Here is an 18,783-nt window from a genome sequence, read left to right as displayed (position 1 = left end):
TCCTCTGCCCCCTGGCTGAGCAAGGTGGGAAATGTTCCCACAGCCCTTGCCTAAAGCACCGTGCCAGCCACCATGCCATCCTGGCCTGCCTGGTTCTTCCCATCCCTTCACACTGGGCCTCAAAATGGAAGGCACTATGTAGCCGAACCCCAGACTTGCAGCAGGGTAGGCCTTTAGTACATGTTGTTTACACCAACCAATTCCCACAGCCTGTCAGGCTTTGAGGGCAAAGAGGAAATTACCAAAGACCTTTCCTTAAAAGGGTGTGAGCAAGATGGAAAAGAAAGGAGGCCCATTCGATTTGGCTTCATTGTCCCTACTTGGTCTTTACACAGTTTTTTGTTCGTGGTTGTTATTTTGTTTTTGGTTCAGCCATAGTACTTGAACTCTGGGCCTGGGCAATGTCCCTGAGCTCTTCAGCTCAAGGCTAGTGCTCTACCACTTTGAGCCACTTTTGGCTTTCTGGTGGTTCATTGGAGATAAGAGTCTCATGGACTTTCTTGCCTGGGCTGGCTTTGAACTACGATCCTCAGATCTTGGCCTCCTGAGTAGCTAGGATTGATTATAGGTGTGAGCAACCAGTACCTGGCTGGTTTGTTGTTGTTTTAAACCATAGCCCTCTTAAGCTTAACCGTAAGCTTTTCGCTCAGCCATTTAAGAACAGAGGTTTCATGTATGGCTTACAGACAGATTTTAGTATAGTTTAAATTTCTGAGCACCTTTGGAAGAGGTATACACACTCATAGCACTTCCCCTGTCCCTACAAAGGCACATACCCCAGATTTAGCCTCCTGGGCTCTGAATCATTGAATCTTTATTAGGTTCAAAAGGCATTAAATAATGGCTGAGTCTGGTGGTACAAGGCTATAATTCCAGCAATTTAGGAGTCAAGGGCATGAAGATCACAAGTTTGAGGCCAGCCTGAGTTAAAAACACAAAAACCAAGGAACTGGGGATTTCACTGAAGGGGTAGAACACTTACTTGGCAAGCATAAAGCCCTGGGTTCAACACTAGTACCAGAGGGAGGGGAAAGAGAAAATAGAGAAGAGATGGAAGAGATTCAGTAAGAGAGAGAGAGGGTTGGGACAAGGGGGAGAGAGAGAGAAAGAATGGTGGTAGAAAATCAGATTATCACTATACTCATGATGCCACTTGGACTAGTAGAAAATAAATACTTTAATCCAATAATTACAAATAGTGAGTTCAACTCAATACAGAGAACTCTAAGCACATACAGTGTGCCAGGGTTTATGACTCAAGATCAGAGACAGCTTTCCTCAGCAAGTACCATTTAACCTGTCACTGTAAGGACGAACAACCAAGTAAGCAAAGGAGATTGGGGTGGGGAATGGCATGTGAATAGTACATAGCGGGCTGCCGGCACACACATGGTGTCCAGACTGGAGCAGGGCAAGAGCTAAGCCAAAGCGGCCCTCCAGAGCCCGCCTCTCACCCAGGCACTCCTGCACGTCCACCTCTTCACAACCAGTCCAACTGTGCTTGAGATGAGGAACAGAGGTATTTGAACGGCTGCATGCACCCCTCCTTTGATTTGACCAAACACACCAAGAAGCCAGCTGGCTTCTAGACTTCCTGCCAAGCCAATGCTGCTAATGCTGCTGTGGGAACGAACAGCTCAGGGAAGAATCATCTGACTCAAGTCTAACACGAGGTTGTGTGTGATCCTGGCCAAAGCGCCTCAAGTCTTTCCCACCCCAGTATATCATGCAAATAAAGAGCCATGCCTGAGTACCTGTCTCTGCTTGCATGGAGTTGGCTTCCTGGCATGTTCTGAGTTGTTGGGGAGGGAGGATGTGCAGAGTGCTCTGGAATCTACATCTTCTGGGTCTGGCCTTAGATTTGGCCCACAAAGTAGAGTTGTAGCAAGTGACAAGAGTCTAGTTGGAATGAACTGGTGCAAACAGTAGGAATGATGACGAACTAATGTTATAATTAGAGTTATTTGTTGCAAGTTAACAGAAACCCACCAAATACCTTCAGCAAAATAAATATTTTGAAGATATGTTCTCTTCCAGTTTTGCCTAGCCAGGTTCTGGTGTCTCACGCCTGTAATCCTGGCTATTTGGGAGGGTAGAACTAGAAGATCATGGCTCGAAAACAGCTCTGGCAAAAATGTTCCTGAGACTCTTAACACCAATTAACCATGAAAATGTTAGGCTGGAGGTGTGCCTCAAGTGGTAGAGTACCAGCTGTGAGCAAGAAAGTCAAGTATAGCACAAGGCCCTGAATTCAAGCCTCCATAGTACTAAGTGTCTTAAAATAGTAGAAATTTATTCTCCTACAGTTCTGGAGTCTAGAAATCCAAAATCAAGGTGTTGGCTGTACCCTGATCATTTCCAGGGTCTTGGGAGAATCCTCTCGACTCTTCTGGATTTTGCCAGCGGTGGCATTCCGTGGCATGTAGCTCCATTACTCCAGTCTCTGTCTCTGGTGTTCTCTTTTCCCCACTGTGCTAAATCTCCCAATACATCTTTCTCATAAGGACATTTGTGATTATATTTAGGGCCCACTTCAATAATCCAAGATGACCTCCTTTCAAGATTCCTAATCATATTCACTAAAAGACCCTGTTCCAAGTAAGGTAATATTTATAGGTTGTAGAGACCTAAATGTGGGTATATGTTGGAGGCCCACAGTTAAGCCCATCACAAAAGGGCGTATGAAATTCATCCAATCAAAGGAAGAACTGACAAGGTTTCATCAGAACATTCAAGGGTCACTGGCACCATGAGTTCTTGCCTCACTCAAAGCCTGCTGAATATTATGACAAACTTCTGAAAATGAAATGACATGCATGGCTTCCTGCCTCTCTGTGGTCTTCCTCCCCTCTACACTTAGGAACCCATTTCAAATTGCAGCTTCTCCAAACTTGCCACTCTTTTTTTTTTTTTTTTTTTGGCCAGTCCTGGGGCTTGGACTCAGGGCCTGAGCACTGTCCCTGGCTTCTTTTTGCTCAAGGCTAGCACTCTGCCACTTGAGCCACAGCGCCACTTCTGGCCATTTTCCTGTATATGTGGTGCTGGGGAATTGAACCCAGGGCCTCATGTATATGAGGCAAGCACTCTTGCCACTAGGCCATATCCCCAGCCCCAAACTTGCCACTCTTGATCTAGACTAAAGCATGCTGGTTCACTGGAGGCCATCGTGAGAGGTATTTAAGGGGAGAAGGCACAGAATAAACCCAACCTAGCATCTTGTCTTCAGAAATCTTTTTATTCTCTTCCTGTCTACATGATGCCAAAGGATTTGGGCCCTCTAAGTTCCCATTTATGTGGGCCAACATTGGGTCCAAGTTTGCATTAGCCAACTCATCACATTGCTAGAGCCCAGCCAGCTCTTGGAGCTAGCACAGAGAAGGCAGAATCCCTGCTAAGTGCATCCATCTCAAGAAGACCAGCCTGGTCCAAAATTCCACTTCCCTTGCTTGATCAAATGCCTCAGAAATCCATTTCCACAAAAATTCCCCAAGTTTCCAATGGTATTAGTTAACAAGTTTCTACAATTTTTGTATGGGCCCAAGGGTCTTTCCTGCTCAGTTTACTTTTACTCTCCAAACTAAACTGGTCCCTGGCTCCCAGCTAAGCAGCCTGGAGGAGTGGGACAAACAGGAAGTCATGAGCTTTCTTTCCTCTCTAGGGAAGGTTGTGAACTATTTACACCAGTGTTTAGAGACCCTTGGGTTTCTCCCGCATGCTCTCATACAGCCATTCCTCTTACGATCCTACTCTTAATCAATGCTGGTCTTCATAAAAGTGCAGCAAGACTGGATTCAGGAACCAGCACAACGAATGTTGTTATTTGGAGAATTCAGACCTACTGCAAGTTATGAATAATTCTTTCACCATGATCACAGGAATGAAAAATCCTCCACTTTTCATTTCGTGTTACTATATGGATTTGCTTTATTGATTCTCCTTTTACATTACTCTATGCTGGGCATTCCTCACTTCCTTAAAATTGGACTGTGAAAGATGCCACAATCACCATCAGAAGTCAAATGATAACAAATAATACAAGAAATAGCTCCTCCTCAGTGCTTACTCAGTCTGCTAGTTTATCAGGCTAGAGCAAGAGATGAGCACATGAGCAAGGTGACTGACTAGACAGGGGCAGTGTGTCCATGACAATTTGGCAGCCACCAAATTGACCCTGTTACTGGTGTGAGCCCAGCAGTTCCCAAAACAGAAAGGGTGAGGCTGGAGGTGTGGCTCAGATGGTAGAGCACCAGCCACTAAGTGAAAGTGTCACTGAGTTGGAGTTGCGGTCTCTGCCAAAAATAGAATAAAAAGAGAAAAAGAACTTCACAGGTGCCACAATTACAGCTGTCCCTTGCAGTCTTGTGAGTCTTGTTTTCGTAGTCTATACAATAGAGAGATGAATTCTAGAAATGTTCAGGAGGAATTAGCGTCCTGTGTTGCATAGGCAAGCTCAGGGCATCTGGATATTCTGGGGGTTATGGTGTTCATGGTGAAGAAATTCTGAGGATTTCTCCCTATTCGTTGTGACCTTCAGGTAGACTTCCCTGATGAGTGAGACATTGTTATTAAGAATAATCAGACTTAGTGTATCTGTCCCTTCCCAGCCCCATACTGCAGATCCAAACAGAGAGATCCGGAGAAGCCCAAAGTTACATATAAAGCCAACTTTATTCCTGGGTCTCTTTGGGTGAGAAAACTGTTCACCTTGGTGGTAGGCCCTAAGTTCAAACCCCTTATTATCACCCTTCCTCTCCTCCCCTCTCAAAAGAAAAAAAAAAGCAGATCAGAGATTTAAACCTAGGATTCCTAATACAAAATTGTATTCATGGAGTATATTTTAGTTGTGATGATACTGCATTCCTACCATCGTCAGTTTGGAGACCTTAACTCCACAGGCCCCACTTAAAGGAAATGGCTCTGACACACGTACGGATCTGATTTAGCTGCTCCTCTCCTCAGCTCTGAACACATCTCTTAGGTGTTAGTGATGGTCCTCAGTGACTATAAGCGCTCATATTTGGGGACAGCCAGGCCCTGTGCCCAAGTGTGGAAAAATTCTCTAGGAAGTTTGGGAAGTTGTGAGGCTAAGTTTCTCTGAGAAGAAAAGATTGTGTTGGCTAGTAAGGAAGAGGATAAGACAGATGTTGACTGATGTTTAACCTTGTGTAGGACCAGTTGAAAACTCACAGGAAATTTGTTAAAGAGGAAGAATTGCACACACCTTGGTCTTTTGCAAATCAGACTTGGGTTCAGATATTGGCTTCATCACTTACCAGCTGCATGACCCTGGACTGGACCTGGCACTCAGAAGTGACCTTTCCTCAGGGACAACTTCTGGTATCCAGTCCTCATCTCCTACCCACTGAGACTGGGCAGGATCTCTCGGGGCCAATGACAGGCCTGACTTCACTCAAGGTGGATCCAGAGGTTCACCTGAGGTCATCATCTCCTTCCCCTGCTTCCCTCTCTGCTCTGCATTACTGGGCTGGCTTCATTCTCAGGCAGTTATTAAGAAACATGAGGGAGACCACGTGGTGTGGGATCAGATGGACTTGGGCCTGAGCTTCTGTGGTGTGATCTTGGTTGGGTTTCTTGTCCTCTCTGAGCTTCAGCTTTTGCACATGTCTCTCACAGAGGGTTAATGTCAAGTTCAAGTGAGATAATGTGGACATGCCAGCACAGTAAACACTAGAAACAACACACACACTGATAGGAGCCTCCACAGCCTCCACCAAAGGCCTTGATTTCCTCAAGAGAGTTCAGACAACTGAATAGAGATCGCAATCCACATATTGCAATTTTTATCTATACAAGTTACACTCATAAACTTGATGAACACCAGAGTCCAGAAGCTTGGGGACAGGTTGGATTTGACATTACCAAAACTCTGGGCCTCGGTTGCATCATGCCAAAACAAGGTGCTAGCTGAGGTGAATGAAAGTGGGCTAACAGGAGCTACTCCTTAACTGTCATAGGACTGGAAAGGTTCCCATCCTTGACAGTGAGAACTGCAAACTCAGCACTGGGGAGTAGAGTTTTGTTTATTCCAGTATACAATGCGTAACTCATAATGCATCTTCTCATTGTGAGCACCCTCATATACTGAGCACCCAGATAAAGAGAATGTGACCACACCCCAGTGACCATCCTTACGCTCCCCCTCCCTGCTGCATTCCTCCACATCTATCCTCACTCTGCACACTGTAGATTAACTTTCCATTGTTTTGCATTGTATACAAATGGGTTTTTTTTCCTAATGTGGAAAAATATACCTACCATTTTTAGTGTATAGTTCAGTAGCAGTAGGTTCTTTGTTACACAATTATCACACCCACCATCTCTATACTCTGTCATCTTCCAAACACTAATTAAACACTAGCTCCCCATTGCTACCTTCCTTCAGCAGCCATCATTCTGCTTCCTGTTTCTAGTAATTTGCCTACTGTGGGTACCTTATATTAGGATCTATTTTTCTTTTCTGGTGGGCTTATTTTACCTAGCATTATGTTTTCAAAGCGTGTTCGCATGGTAGCATCTATCAGAATGTCCTTCCTTTGAAAGAACTGAATAATCTTCTACACACAAACCACATCTGTCTCTTCCTTCATTATCATTCAAATATCAGGGTATATTACCTCTTCCAGAGAGCTTCTTTGGAGACCTCCACAGCACCGCCACTGCACCGGGTGTGCTGAAAGCTGCGTGCTTCCTTCCACGACAGCATTCATGGGGTTGTGAGCCTCTGTGCTGGACTGACTCTTCAGAGGTTCTGCACAAACTGTGCCCGGTTCACCTTTATGTCCTTGTCAACTAGCTCAGGCCCTGGCACAAAGTACGTGTGCAATGCAAGTTCACCTGCTTCTCCTCATCCTTGGATCCTGGAACACACTATATACAGTCAATGTCACAAACAGACCACTATGCAGACATAGGCAAGCTCTCATTTTTTAAAAAGTGAGTCATTTTAAAAAGAGTTCATGGTCCAAAGGACAAATTTATTTAAAACAAAGGTGACATGGTATAGGAAGGTGGGAGGGAGCAAGGTAGGAAGGAAAGGAAGGGGAAAGAAAGGACAATTCTGACATAAAAACATAGGGATCATCTCAAATTTAAAAACTTAAACAGAAGGCAGTGAAGGAAGCTATATCTCACCCATATACAAATTGCCGACCTCAACCAATTATTTACATCCAAGCCTTACAAAATAGCTTTTCAGGTCAGCACTTAAGCCAGTGTGTTTAGTTTTCATTACAAAAAAAAAATTAAAGCTACAAACTTCACATTTTTAAGTTGTACATCAGCAACAGCATTTAAGTTTTTATTTTCCAAGTTGGTCCGAGTGCAAGCTGGTGGATATTTTTTTTTTCAAACATAAAAATGTGGATTCCAAAGACAATGAATACAGTCATGATACCATCAAGGTGGTGCTTAAGGGTGGGCAGGAACAATTTCCTCGAAATAAAGAGCTGCAGTCTTTGGAGGCAACATGGAATGCTAGAAAGGAAGGACAGCAGAAGTGAGTTAAGGATTTGAATCCTTACTCTGCTATATTCTAGTGCCATGACTTTGAGTAAGGCTACCTCCCTGAGCCTCATTTCCTCATCTGTAAAATGCAAACAGTAATGCCCCTTTTTCTGAGCTGTTTTTCCTTCTGAACTTTGGTCTCTTTCCAGGAATTTACCAACTTCATTTAAGTTGTTGGGTTTATTAGCATATCGTTGTTTGTAATATTCTGTTAGTAGCCTTTTAATATCTGTGGGAGCTACAGGACCTGTAGTGATGTCACCTCATTCCTCTCATTCCTGTCATTGGGGTTATTGAGCTTTAAATGATGTAAAGTAAGTTTTGCATCTTGTAGGTATTAAGTAAAAGTTTCCTGGTTTGGAATCTATAGTCACAAAGAGTCAAGGCTATAGTTCTTAAACTGCTTCAAACTGCTGGTTCTACCTACCTACGATTCAACCATCTCTCCTCACTCCCAACCAAATTCTCATTATCCAATTGGTGGTTGGGAAAAGGAATACAGGAAAAATTAAAAAATAGAAATTCAGGTCTCTAAGAGGAAAGCAGTCAAGATGTAGAATTTTTCAAAAAATGCAATCAGGTCGTGGTTTCTTAAAGCCAAGAGCCATAGAGTTCCTTGGAAGCTTGAGTCACAGATGCTCAAGCTCACTGAAAGCATGCTAAAGTATCCTGAATGTAGCATTCAAGGAAAAAATGACTATGGTTTTCTCTTCTTGCCTTTCTGTCTCTAGAAAATAAATACACCTTGCCAGGAAAATTATCTGTTCCAAAATAAACTGACTTCTGGCCAAAAGGCTGTTTAGCTGGACTGATGAGCAGCAGGGTTTGCTAGACCAGCCTGTAGGGTGCATACATGCTTGAAATAAAATTAACTCCAGATCAAGGTTCATGGCCTGAGAGTATTTATGGGAAAAACAGCTTTCATTGACTTGGATCTAGCTTAGGAAAAGAGAAATGGGCTCATCCTTCCTACTGGGCCAAGTACAAAGTTATTTGCTTAAAGAGGAAAGAACCTGAGACAGAACTGTTAATTAGCATGCATGTGCATGTGCACACACACATGCACGCACACAAATGGTGTATTGGATATGTATCCTCAGTGCTTTGGTTTTTAAAACTTAGTTGGTTGTTACAGTTGACTCTTCGTTAGGCTGCTCTCCACCTAAAAATTCCATTTAGAGTTAAGTCTGTATGAGAAAAGAGGGTCACTTCATTTAAAAAGATGTATGAGTTTCCTTTTCCTGTAAATACTGGCCCCACACAAGGATGCTATGAATCCTAATTCTACAACTTCCTGAGTACTGTGGAGGAAATGAATTGTCCCCTTCCAACCTATTTCTTCATCTATGAAATGGAGTTGAAGTATTCACCCCACAGGACTACTGTAAAATTTGGAGCCCACCTAGCCTAGTGCCTGAATATGGTCAGCAAATGCCAGCTGCTGCTCTTATAAGATCTTCAGATTGTCCTCAATTTTCTTTAGGCCAAGCATCAAAGCCCAATTGTATCTTGCATTGTTAAAACCTTGCTGTAATTGTGAAGATCAGAATCTTGTCACACAGAGGAACATCTCCTGCCTTCACATCGATCAGATCCCAAGGTTTAGGGAGTGAGAGCAATTACGGAGTCAGGTTACAGTATCCTCTGGTGCTACTTAATCATGGCTTCCCATCTGAGGGAAAAGACATTAGAAGAAAATAAAAAGACCTTTGTCCTTCTCAATTGTCTTCTTTCTGCTGTGTGACTAAAGGAGGTTTTGAGTCAAAGCTGCAGGAAGACAGCTCTTTTGCAAAGCCTCTCATTCCCTTCAAGCCTAAACGTGCCTCCATGGGTGTTTGTGTGTGTCTACAGACAGTGCAGAGCTCATGGACTCACTGGGACTGAATGGTGCAGCTCCCTCAGGGAAATGTCTCCACAGCCAGGTGAGCTACTAAAGAGGCAAGGCCAGAGGTAAGTCTCCATAAGCAGGGTTCCCTGGGACAACATGACCAAAACAGACACAGATCCCACCTCTCATGAAAGGGCTGCTCAGTTCAAGGAGAAGAGCCCTGAGTTCCAATCTGTTGTTCTTCTAACTTGATTTGTGCTGTTCCCCAGGTCACTTCCCTTCTCAAAGCCTCAGCTTTCCCATCTACACAACACAGGGTCAGACCGGATGGTCTCCATGGTCCCTTCAAGCAACGGAGCTCCTGGAGAACAAATCTTAGTCTGGTATTCATTTATCCTTTCCAGACCTCTCCCCTCCCCCGAAAAAAACCCCAACAGGAAATGAAGAAGAAAATGGTCACATACACAGAAGCAATGCCCTCTACCCTGTCTGTAAGGAATGCGGAGTGAACTGACACATGCGTGATTTTACACAGGAACAATGAGAGCTTCAAAAACCCTTCCCCTCCTGTGAACGGAGCGCAGCCCTGTGTTTGCTGAGAGCTCCTGGCAGGCCTATCCCTTTGCTGGCTCACGGTCTCCTCTTAAGGCACTGGGCAGTATCTGGGATGTGACTTGAGGCAGTGAGAAGAGTGGAGAAGGATGAAGACGTTGAAACAACAAAGGCCAATTTGCAAAGAGGGTGCCAGGCTTCCCCTGGGACTCCAAGAGCAAACGCAAATTCTCAAGGCTTTCCCCGTGCTTCAGCTGACAGCGCCAGAAGTCAGCGAGGGCCACACATAGCTGAAAACGTGAGCAGACTGTCCGGGTCCTGATTTTTAAATGCCGTCCTACAAAGGTGAGGTTTGCTCCTGCAATGCAGTGGCTCCTATGAGCCTCCCTACGTCCTCTGCCCCCTTGTTCCACAGTACCATAAACTTACAGAGAGAGGCAAAAATGTTCAAAACTGTACCTGTACAGAGATGCCACCACATGGCATGGGGAATCTATTTATAATTTATAATATATATGCATATTTATATATTTTTAAAAAAGTCTTCCAGAAAGAACAACCGAAAGCTATTGGGAAAAGAAAATCAAAAAGATAATGTAAAACTTTCCCAGCAATCACTCAACTTAGGAGTCTCTGTTCCTGGGATTTAAAACTCTGAGTTAGAAGCGCCCATACGAATCTTTTGAAATAGTAAATCTGGCCAATGGAAATGCACTCATCAAGATAACACAATGACCGCCAAGTAGCCCCTCCCAGTGGTGCATGTTCCTGAGTTCACAAAGGTGCTGTGGAGAAATGACAGAGCAGGTGCTGGCTAACAAAGTGAGACGCGCGATCTAGAGCTGCCAGAGGCCCAGCCTCGCTCAGAAGTTTTGTTGCCGCCTCTTCTTAGCTTCAATGGCATCCAGGATTGGCTGCCGCTTAGACTGGTACTTCTGCCGGATCTCTTCAATCTCCTGTTCCATCATGGGGTCAAGGGCCAAGAGCCTCTTCTGAAGGTCTTCCACTGTCCAAGTCTTAAGCTAGGAGAAAGGGATAGAGAAGTCATGACAAAGCCTAGGCTGTCAGGAGTCGGCACTCAGACCAAGCATGGGCTGGTGGCAACTAGACAGAGAAAATTCATTCCAATGAGTGGCACACCACAAAGCTGTTCAGAGGCAAATTATCACTGCAATAGCTCTACATTCTACTTCCTATAGTTTTGATTTAATGTGTCCCAATCAGGAACAAATAGTTTTACTTCCCCATCCTTTTAAATTAGCTGTGTGTGTGTGTATGTGCGTGTGTTTTCATTCATTGCTAGGGTATTAAAATAAAAGTAACTTGCTGTATGTGAAATAATGGCTACCTCCCACTTCTTGCCCAATTCGTAAGAAGAGCACATGTGCCCATCTCTCCCCGAATCCCCAGCCTAGAGGATGGCCCTGACTAAGGGGAGATGCCCTCCCAACTTCTACCTTCAGCGCCTTGGCAATGTCATATTTGTCACCACTAACAGTTAGCAGGGGCAAATGATATGCCAGGCACCCCTCAAGCACTATGTGTGGATCAACCACATGGTTCTTGAACATACAGGCACAGCCTTTGGATGGGGAATTGGGGAGACCCTGAAATTCCCAAGACTTAAGTTTACAAACAGAGGAAACAGTATTTGATATGTAAGTATTAGTACTTATATTAGAATTAATACTAATATTTGCATAGTGCCTGTGCACCAGAAACCAAGTGCTTTACATGCATTGATTCATTTAATTCTCACAACAAATGGTAGGAGCTATCATTTGCTACCGACGGACATGCCTAAGAAGAGGGCAGGCATGTCCACCTCCCACCACCGAGTGGCAAAATCAAGATTCAAACCCAAACGCTGTGGCTCCAAGATCCATGTTTTTAACTTGCTTTGTAGGGAGCAGACTAACAAAGCACATGCCTTAGCATACAATCTGTATGTTTAAAACACAGCTCTGTCTCTTGCAAAAGCCATGAGACTCAGGCAAGTTAGCAACTACCTGAGGCCTTCACACTCACAGAAGTGGGAGAGTGTTGTCTGCTGGTGTGAATTAGAGATCTCCTGCCCTATGTGTGGAGGGGCACTGACTCTGAGCATGGCCCATCTTGGCTGGTGGGGTTTGAATGAATGCTGACATTATCCACAGTGGGTGGGTGGTGACAATCATTGTGCTGCTCATAAGCAGTTAAAAAAGTACAGGGCTTCCAGAACTTGGGAGGTTCACCCAGGTCTCACAAGAGATGTACTGTGTCTACATTTAGAAAGCCATCATTTTCCTGTGGAGGCCTCAACAGGGAAGTGTTAGAAAAGGTGGGTGAAGGGGCCCTTTCTGTCCACCCTTCCTTAGGGGCGGGCTCTGAATGAGTGCCACAGTGGCCTCCCTAGAAATGGTTAGTGTGACCTGTCACCACAGGAATTTTCCTTGGCTGCTCTCAGGGAGGTTGTCTAGGAAGAAAAGCCTAACAGTCTAAGATGTAAGGTGTGTTTCTTGGGGGTTTTTTTGTAATGTGAGAATGGAAAGATGTGAGGTATGAGGAAGTGGCTGGAAAGCTGAACTGGAAGAAATGCACCTTTCTTCCCATCCTGTGGTTTTATACCACCTTGGACGTTGATGTTCTTGGCCAGAGGTACCCCAAAAAGCAATTCTCACCTAGTCTTTAGCAATTTTAATTTCTCCTCCAAAAGGAGAATATCCCCAACCTGATTCTGAACGTTAGTGGTCGCCAAGAACTTATTCTTCAGTGGATACTGGCTGTGAAGAAGTAATTTCACCTCTTCAACATCCATCTTCTATAAAACAGACCAACCCTGTCTGCCAATCCTGGAAGTCAGGAGACTTAGAAAAGATCATGAGTGTGGCATTCCCAGCTCTGCACTTCCAATCTATGTGTTTGGTGACTATTGTTATTATAGTTGGTATTAATATTAATATTGTGGGGAAAGCTTTAATTTCCCAAACACAAATTGTTCCTAAAAACCCTGATTCTAGCAGAATCAAACAACTGAAGAAGAAAATATTCTACTTTACTTTGTACTAACCATGCCTAGCAGCTGGAATTTTCCCACAATAACTATTTACTTAAGAGCTAAACAAAGTATTTTTTCATCCATTCATTCACATTCATGAAACTTCTTGCTGTGGGTCAGGCACTATTTGAGGCACATAGGATGGTACTTCGGTGAAACAAAGCAAACAAAAGCCACTGCCCTTGTGAAGTCTGTATTTGAGTGAAAAAATGACAAGCATGGTAAACTAGCAAGTTAGTCTCATGTTAAGTGGTATGTGCTCTGGAAAAGAAAAAGAACACACAGAGTGGAAGAGGAACTGGGAAGTGGAAAGGCATGTTTGCTTTCCACTCATGCATCAAGACAACGAATAGGTATGCTGGTTAACTAACAGCACTGACATTCCAACTTGCTCCACAACTTTGGGCAAACCCCTTCTCCTCCATGAGCCTCAGTTTCTTCATTTGTAAGGCAGGACTGAGTAGACATTTTCCAGTCTCAGTGTTTTTTCCAAATAAGATCTATGGCTCACCTGTATCAGAATTACTTGTGGAAAACATCATCCTGAGCAGGAGCCCACAGTTACTCGGACTCCCTGAGAAGAAGCGTAAGAGTGCATTTTCAAGTAGCTCCTCGGGTATTTCTTATAAATCCTCAAATTGGATAAGCATGTTTTTACATCTTCCTTCTTCCTTTGTGAGCAAAAGTCTCACAAAATAACTTCTGCTTGTCTCTGCTCTGAAATTTCTTTTAGATTTCTAATCCTAGGTAACTTTGTTGTCCTGACTCTAATCTGGGGGCAAAGGTACTCTTGCTTTATCTCAGCCACCTTCAGTCAAACCTATGATTTCCCTAGGCTTTGAGGGCTTACGTTACACCTGACCTATGAGAACACAGCCAGCCGAGACTGTAGAGGACTTGCTCACACCATCCAGATATGGATTTTTTTTTGGGGGGGGGTGGTGAAAAACAAGCACAGACAATGGCGCCAAGTGTAGCATTTCACCTTCCTGGTCCTTCATGACATAAATAAACTTTAAGTGGCTCTCCTGGAGTAAATAGCTGTGGTTCTATAGATCAGCTACAGCCAACATCCTGAGCAGCAAATCCTCAAAGCAGCCATTCAGACAACTTGAGCTCTTTTCACTAGGTTAGGGTAAAATTTATCCTAGCGATACTAACCCAAGTGCCCTCAGTCTCTGAGGTCTCATGGAAACATGCATCTTATAGTTGAGACAAAACACTTGAGTCTTATCCTTTTTTCATCTTCCAACCTCTTCCCCACCCCAAGAATGGTACCACAAAACTCTCAAATACTCAAAATTATCCTTGGTCTTTCCCCTTTCTCCTGCCCACATCCAAGATTCTGCAGTCCTAGAAATCTAATCTGATATACTGGTATGACTCAAAGCCAGTGAGGGTTTTCTGTTTTTTTTCTCTCCAACTGCCTAGATTGTAATTACACTCACTCACAATTACCTTTCATCCTGTCCAATGGTGTATAATGTCTGTTAAAGGTGTCTGAGAATGTAAAGACAACATATGTGTGCATGAGGTTTCTTTTAAAATTTAGTATCTCTGGAAATATGACTGAAAGTTCAGTCTCACCCCTTTTCAGCAAGATACAACACTGCCTTACTACTGGATTTTACACATACACATGGAAAAAAATAGGATGATGACCTCAGCAGTTACCAAGTGATCTATACTGACCAAGCGTTTCATCTGCGCTATTGTGTTTTCTCCAACTGTAAAGTGAGTACCGATTACCTTCGTTTTACATATGAAGCCAATCAGGGTAAGTAGGCAAGTCATTTGCTTCAAATTACTTCAAATTCCAAGTAATTGGAAGAGACAAGTAAATGAAAAAAGCCGAAGGTTCCTGGAAATGGGGCTATATTTGGTAAATAATGTGGAAGAGATTAGGAAAATTAGGAATTTAATGGACATTAAATATATTACATGGCCCTCAGGTTTAAATAGGTGGCTTCTGGCAAGTTACCTGGCTGCTCTGGAATTTATTTCCCCTCTCTGTAAGGTAAATATGCTGCCTGCCTCTTGCAAAACTACCAGGTGCTTAATGTGTGAATGGGATGCTTCTGAGGAGCAGTGACTCAGGTACAAGTGGCTGAACATTCACAGCAAATCAACACCAGGTCTACACTTTGGGGCAACATGAATATGAAGAGTGACATATCAAAGACATGGCTAAGCTTAGGGGCAACGACTCTGGCTTTCAGCTCTGTCCTTGGTATGCCAATGCCAATGGGCAGGTCATCTAGTGCGTGCCTCCATCCATCATTTGTTAGTAGAGAGTACAGTGTCCCGCAAGGGGAAGTTGTGAGCATCAGAGACACTGTGCATCCAAAAAGAGAGTGGATAGGTGGGAAATACCACCTTAAATCCCCCTGGAAAACAAGTAGGTAATGGCTGCTATTGCTGTTAGATTAGGTTACAGTCAATTGTAGAACAGACCACACACATAGAAGCATCACTAGTAAACTGGGTACAACCCCAAATCAGATGGAGCTGGCTTATTTCTGCCAGACCAAGAAATATCTTCAGATCTCAGTATCAGCAATATGGAGACTGATGGGAACTGATTCTGTCCAGTTACACCGTAGCAACTCTGATTACAGTATTCTGAATCATATCTTGTCAATATCACTGCACAACCGGCCCAGAGACCAACTGAGAAGCTTTGGCTGATGCCTCATCACAAGAAATAATTGACAAGAATTAACTGACAGGCTATTTTGAATCAGCTGAGACAAATGAAACTAAACACATGGCAAAATACAACACAGCTTTATTCTTCCTTGGCCAACAAGTCCTATGGTGAGCAAGCAGGTCGATCCAAGGTATAGGCTTTATATCTATTGTGAAGTTCTTCTCTGCTGCCACAGACTCTCACCTTATACATCTATTATGAAATGGTGTCATGAGGTGTCTCAAAAAAAAAATCAAGGAGCCACCTGCTAAATATTTTAAGGATAAACTTTTATTCTTTACATACTTGAACACTTGTAATTTTGCCTCTAATGTTACAGGATTTCTCAAATACATCATCCCTCTGCATGGGCAAAACTGATTTTGTCAGAGGCCATGTCTTACTTACATGTCTTATTATGGCCAAGAATAAGGAAAGAATACAAACCTTTGGAATTTAGTGAGACGATAGGGAAGTTTAGTAGACGTAATATAAAGTCACCAATATGCCATTCCATACCTTCAACTAGACCAGCACCTAGAAAGCCAGTGCAAGTTAAATAGAGAAAAGGTACAAAGGTCAGTCAAAAGGCATCAAAGGCCAGGCGTCCATGGCTCATGCCTGTAATCTTGGCTCTTGCCTGTAATCCTAGCTACTCAGGAGACTGAGACCTAAGGATTGTGGTTCAAATCCAGCCTAGGCAAGAAAGTCCTTTGAAACTCCTATCTCCAAGTAATCGCAGAAACCAGAAGTTAAGTGGTGGCTCAAAGTGGTAGAGCACTTGAGTGAAAGAGCTCAGAAACAGCCCAGACACTGACACCCCCTCCCCACCAAAATTAAAAAATTTTAAGGGCATCAGGGACTGGTTTAGTTCCACCACCAAAGATACTTCTTTGTCTTGATTTGAACCTGTCTCTACCTAGAAGGAGAGGTGACTCTAATAAGATGACATTCTCAGGTAACAGGGCAACTCTCATTAGATGAGAAAGAAGAGAGCAAAGCAGAGAATCACAGAAGCTGACAACCAAATCACAACTTGTGTGGATTAAATGAACACTACACCATCAATTTCCAAAGAAGTTGCTTGTTAATGAAACTGGTAAGACCTTTGTGAAATATTTCTTCTGACTCAAATTGTAGCCATGCCACATAATATTCCATCATTTCCTTCTAAAAATGATCAGCCTGGTGGCCCCTGCTTCTAATCCTAGTACTCAGGAGGTTGAGACCAAAGGATGGAGCATTTAAGGCCAGCCTGGGCTACAAAGAAAGATCATACACACACACACACACACACACACACACACACACACACACACTCTCTCTCTCTCTCACACTCACACACTCCTCTCTCTCTCTCATTCCATCCCTGATTGCTCTTTAAGAAAAATTCTATTTTAAGAGTAGTTCTAAATTGGTTGGTGTATAAATTTCACACTTAAGAAGTCAAACTGTAAAAAGAAAACCTTTAGGGAGGTAATAAACACACATTAAGCCTCCTAGAATAACTAAATGCCTAAAGAGGATAGCGTATAAGCATAGATAGAGCAGGATGCAGTGCTCTTCATATCTGAAAACACTGAAGGGAGACACAGACAGTAACATCGCCCTTGTAAGGATATTAATGTTTCAGAAGATGGAAACAGCTAAACCTCCAAGTGCACCAAGCTGCTGTTATTACCAGGCTTAATAATTTAGAAAAAGAGCTGGCAAGTCACGTGCCAATCCCTACAAGCTGTGTGCCTGCCTTATGTACACTCTTGGGCTGGAAATTTCCAAGAGAGCAAAAGGGTATCTTCTCTCTTTTTCCCCCTCCTCTTTCTCTCTCTCTCTCTCTCTCTCTCTCTGCCAAATATAAGAATAAAAGAAGCCCAAGCAAAATCTCTAAGCTAAAAATGAAACTTGTTATCATTTTATTTAATATTATCTTTAAAAGGCATATTGAGCCAGGGGCTCATGAGTGAAATCCTAGCTACTTGGGAAGCTGAGATGGAGAGGATTGCAATTCAAAGCAAACCCACAAGACCCCTTCTTAGTAGCTGGGTGTAGTGGAACACACCTGTCTCTGCTACATAGGATGCTGAAATTGGGAGTATCATGGTTCAAGGCCAGCCTGGACAGAAAAGTCTTGGACTCCACCTCAACAGAATAAGCTGAACATGGTGGTGCATGTTTGTCATCCTAATTACAACACGAAGTGTAAAAAAAAAGTGGCCCATGGTCCAGGCACAGGCCTGGGCAAAAATAAGGCTTTAACTAAAAAGTAACCAGTGCAAAACGGTCTGAGGACATGGCTAGCAACAACAACAACAAAAAAGCCCTGAGTTTAAATCCTAGTACCACCAAAACAACTAGTTTTAAGGCATATATTCAGACTAAAGGGGATTCAACTACAAAGATTGCTGGATGCAGTAACTCTCACCTGTAATCCTAGCTACTCAAGAGCCTGAGATTTGAGGGCTGAGGTTCAAAGCCAGCCCATGAGGACAAATCTAAGCCTCTTAACTCTACCCAGCAAAAAACTAGAAGTGGAGGTGTGACTCAAGTGGTAAAGTACCAGCACTGAGTGGAAAAGGCTGAACAAGAGCTCGAGCACCACTACTGGCACAAAACCAAAACATGCATACGTATATACATTAATATGTATGTGTCCCAGATATTTTTGAAAGTTCTTTACTCTCTTCCACAATATGTATGTGTCCCAGATATTTTTGGAAGTTCTTTACTCTCTTCCACACATCTAATTGGTATAGTCAAATGTGACTTAATTTATGCCATGGCAATACTTTAAAAATGTGTATAAATTCACAAACCAGAAAAATGTCTTTGTGAAGATTGTGTGTCCTACTTTTTTGGCTCAGAAAGTATGACTGTCATATTAACTAGCAGTAAATTCATCTAAGCTTAAAGTTGAAAACAGTTTATCTGCAATCTAGAATGAGTAGGAGGGAGGGAGCTACGGCAATACCACACTTTGTTTCTAAAACAGCTAGGTCTCATGGGAAGGTAAAGTTCCTGATTAAGCCGATGCTATGCAACTATAAACACATACCTAGAAGTTGTAAGTTTGTCTAATTTTCTTTTTTATCTCCTCTCATTAATGGTACAAGCATATATTTACTGCTGCTTTGAATTAATTAATTAATTAATTAA

General features: G+C 43.1%; 1 protein-coding gene across 3 annotated transcripts in view; it reads right to left on the bottom strand.

Moving 5' to 3' along the window:
- Positions 1 to 7,148: 7,148 nt before the first annotated feature.
- Stk4 (serine/threonine kinase 4) overlaps positions 7,149 to 18,783 on the bottom strand; it is an 80,282-nt gene continuing 68,647 nt past the window's right edge. Inside the window, exons 11-12 of one of the 3 annotated variants that reach the window (XR_007211361.1) lie at positions 8,927 to 10,926; positions 7,149 to 7,494 (exon numbers count right to left, since the gene is read on the bottom strand). Coding sequence is in view for 1 of the 3 variants with exons in the window: in XM_048349492.1 (XP_048205449.1) it covers positions 10,768 to 10,926 (159 nt within the window). In the remaining 2 variants the exon portion in view is untranslated. Of the gene's footprint in view, positions 7,495 to 8,593; positions 10,927 to 18,783 lie in introns of those variants that run through there. The other 2 variants (XR_007211362.1, XM_048349492.1) reach the window with 2 other exon arrangements.

This window comes from Perognathus longimembris, chromosome 6 (genome assembly GCF_023159225.1).
Source record: "Perognathus longimembris pacificus isolate PPM17 chromosome 6, ASM2315922v1, whole genome shotgun sequence".
Lineage (NCBI taxonomy): Eukaryota > Metazoa > Chordata > Mammalia > Rodentia > Heteromyidae > Perognathus > Perognathus longimembris.
The sequence above is the reverse complement of the archived record's forward strand: the minus strand, read 5'-3'. Positions and strand labels throughout refer to the sequence as shown.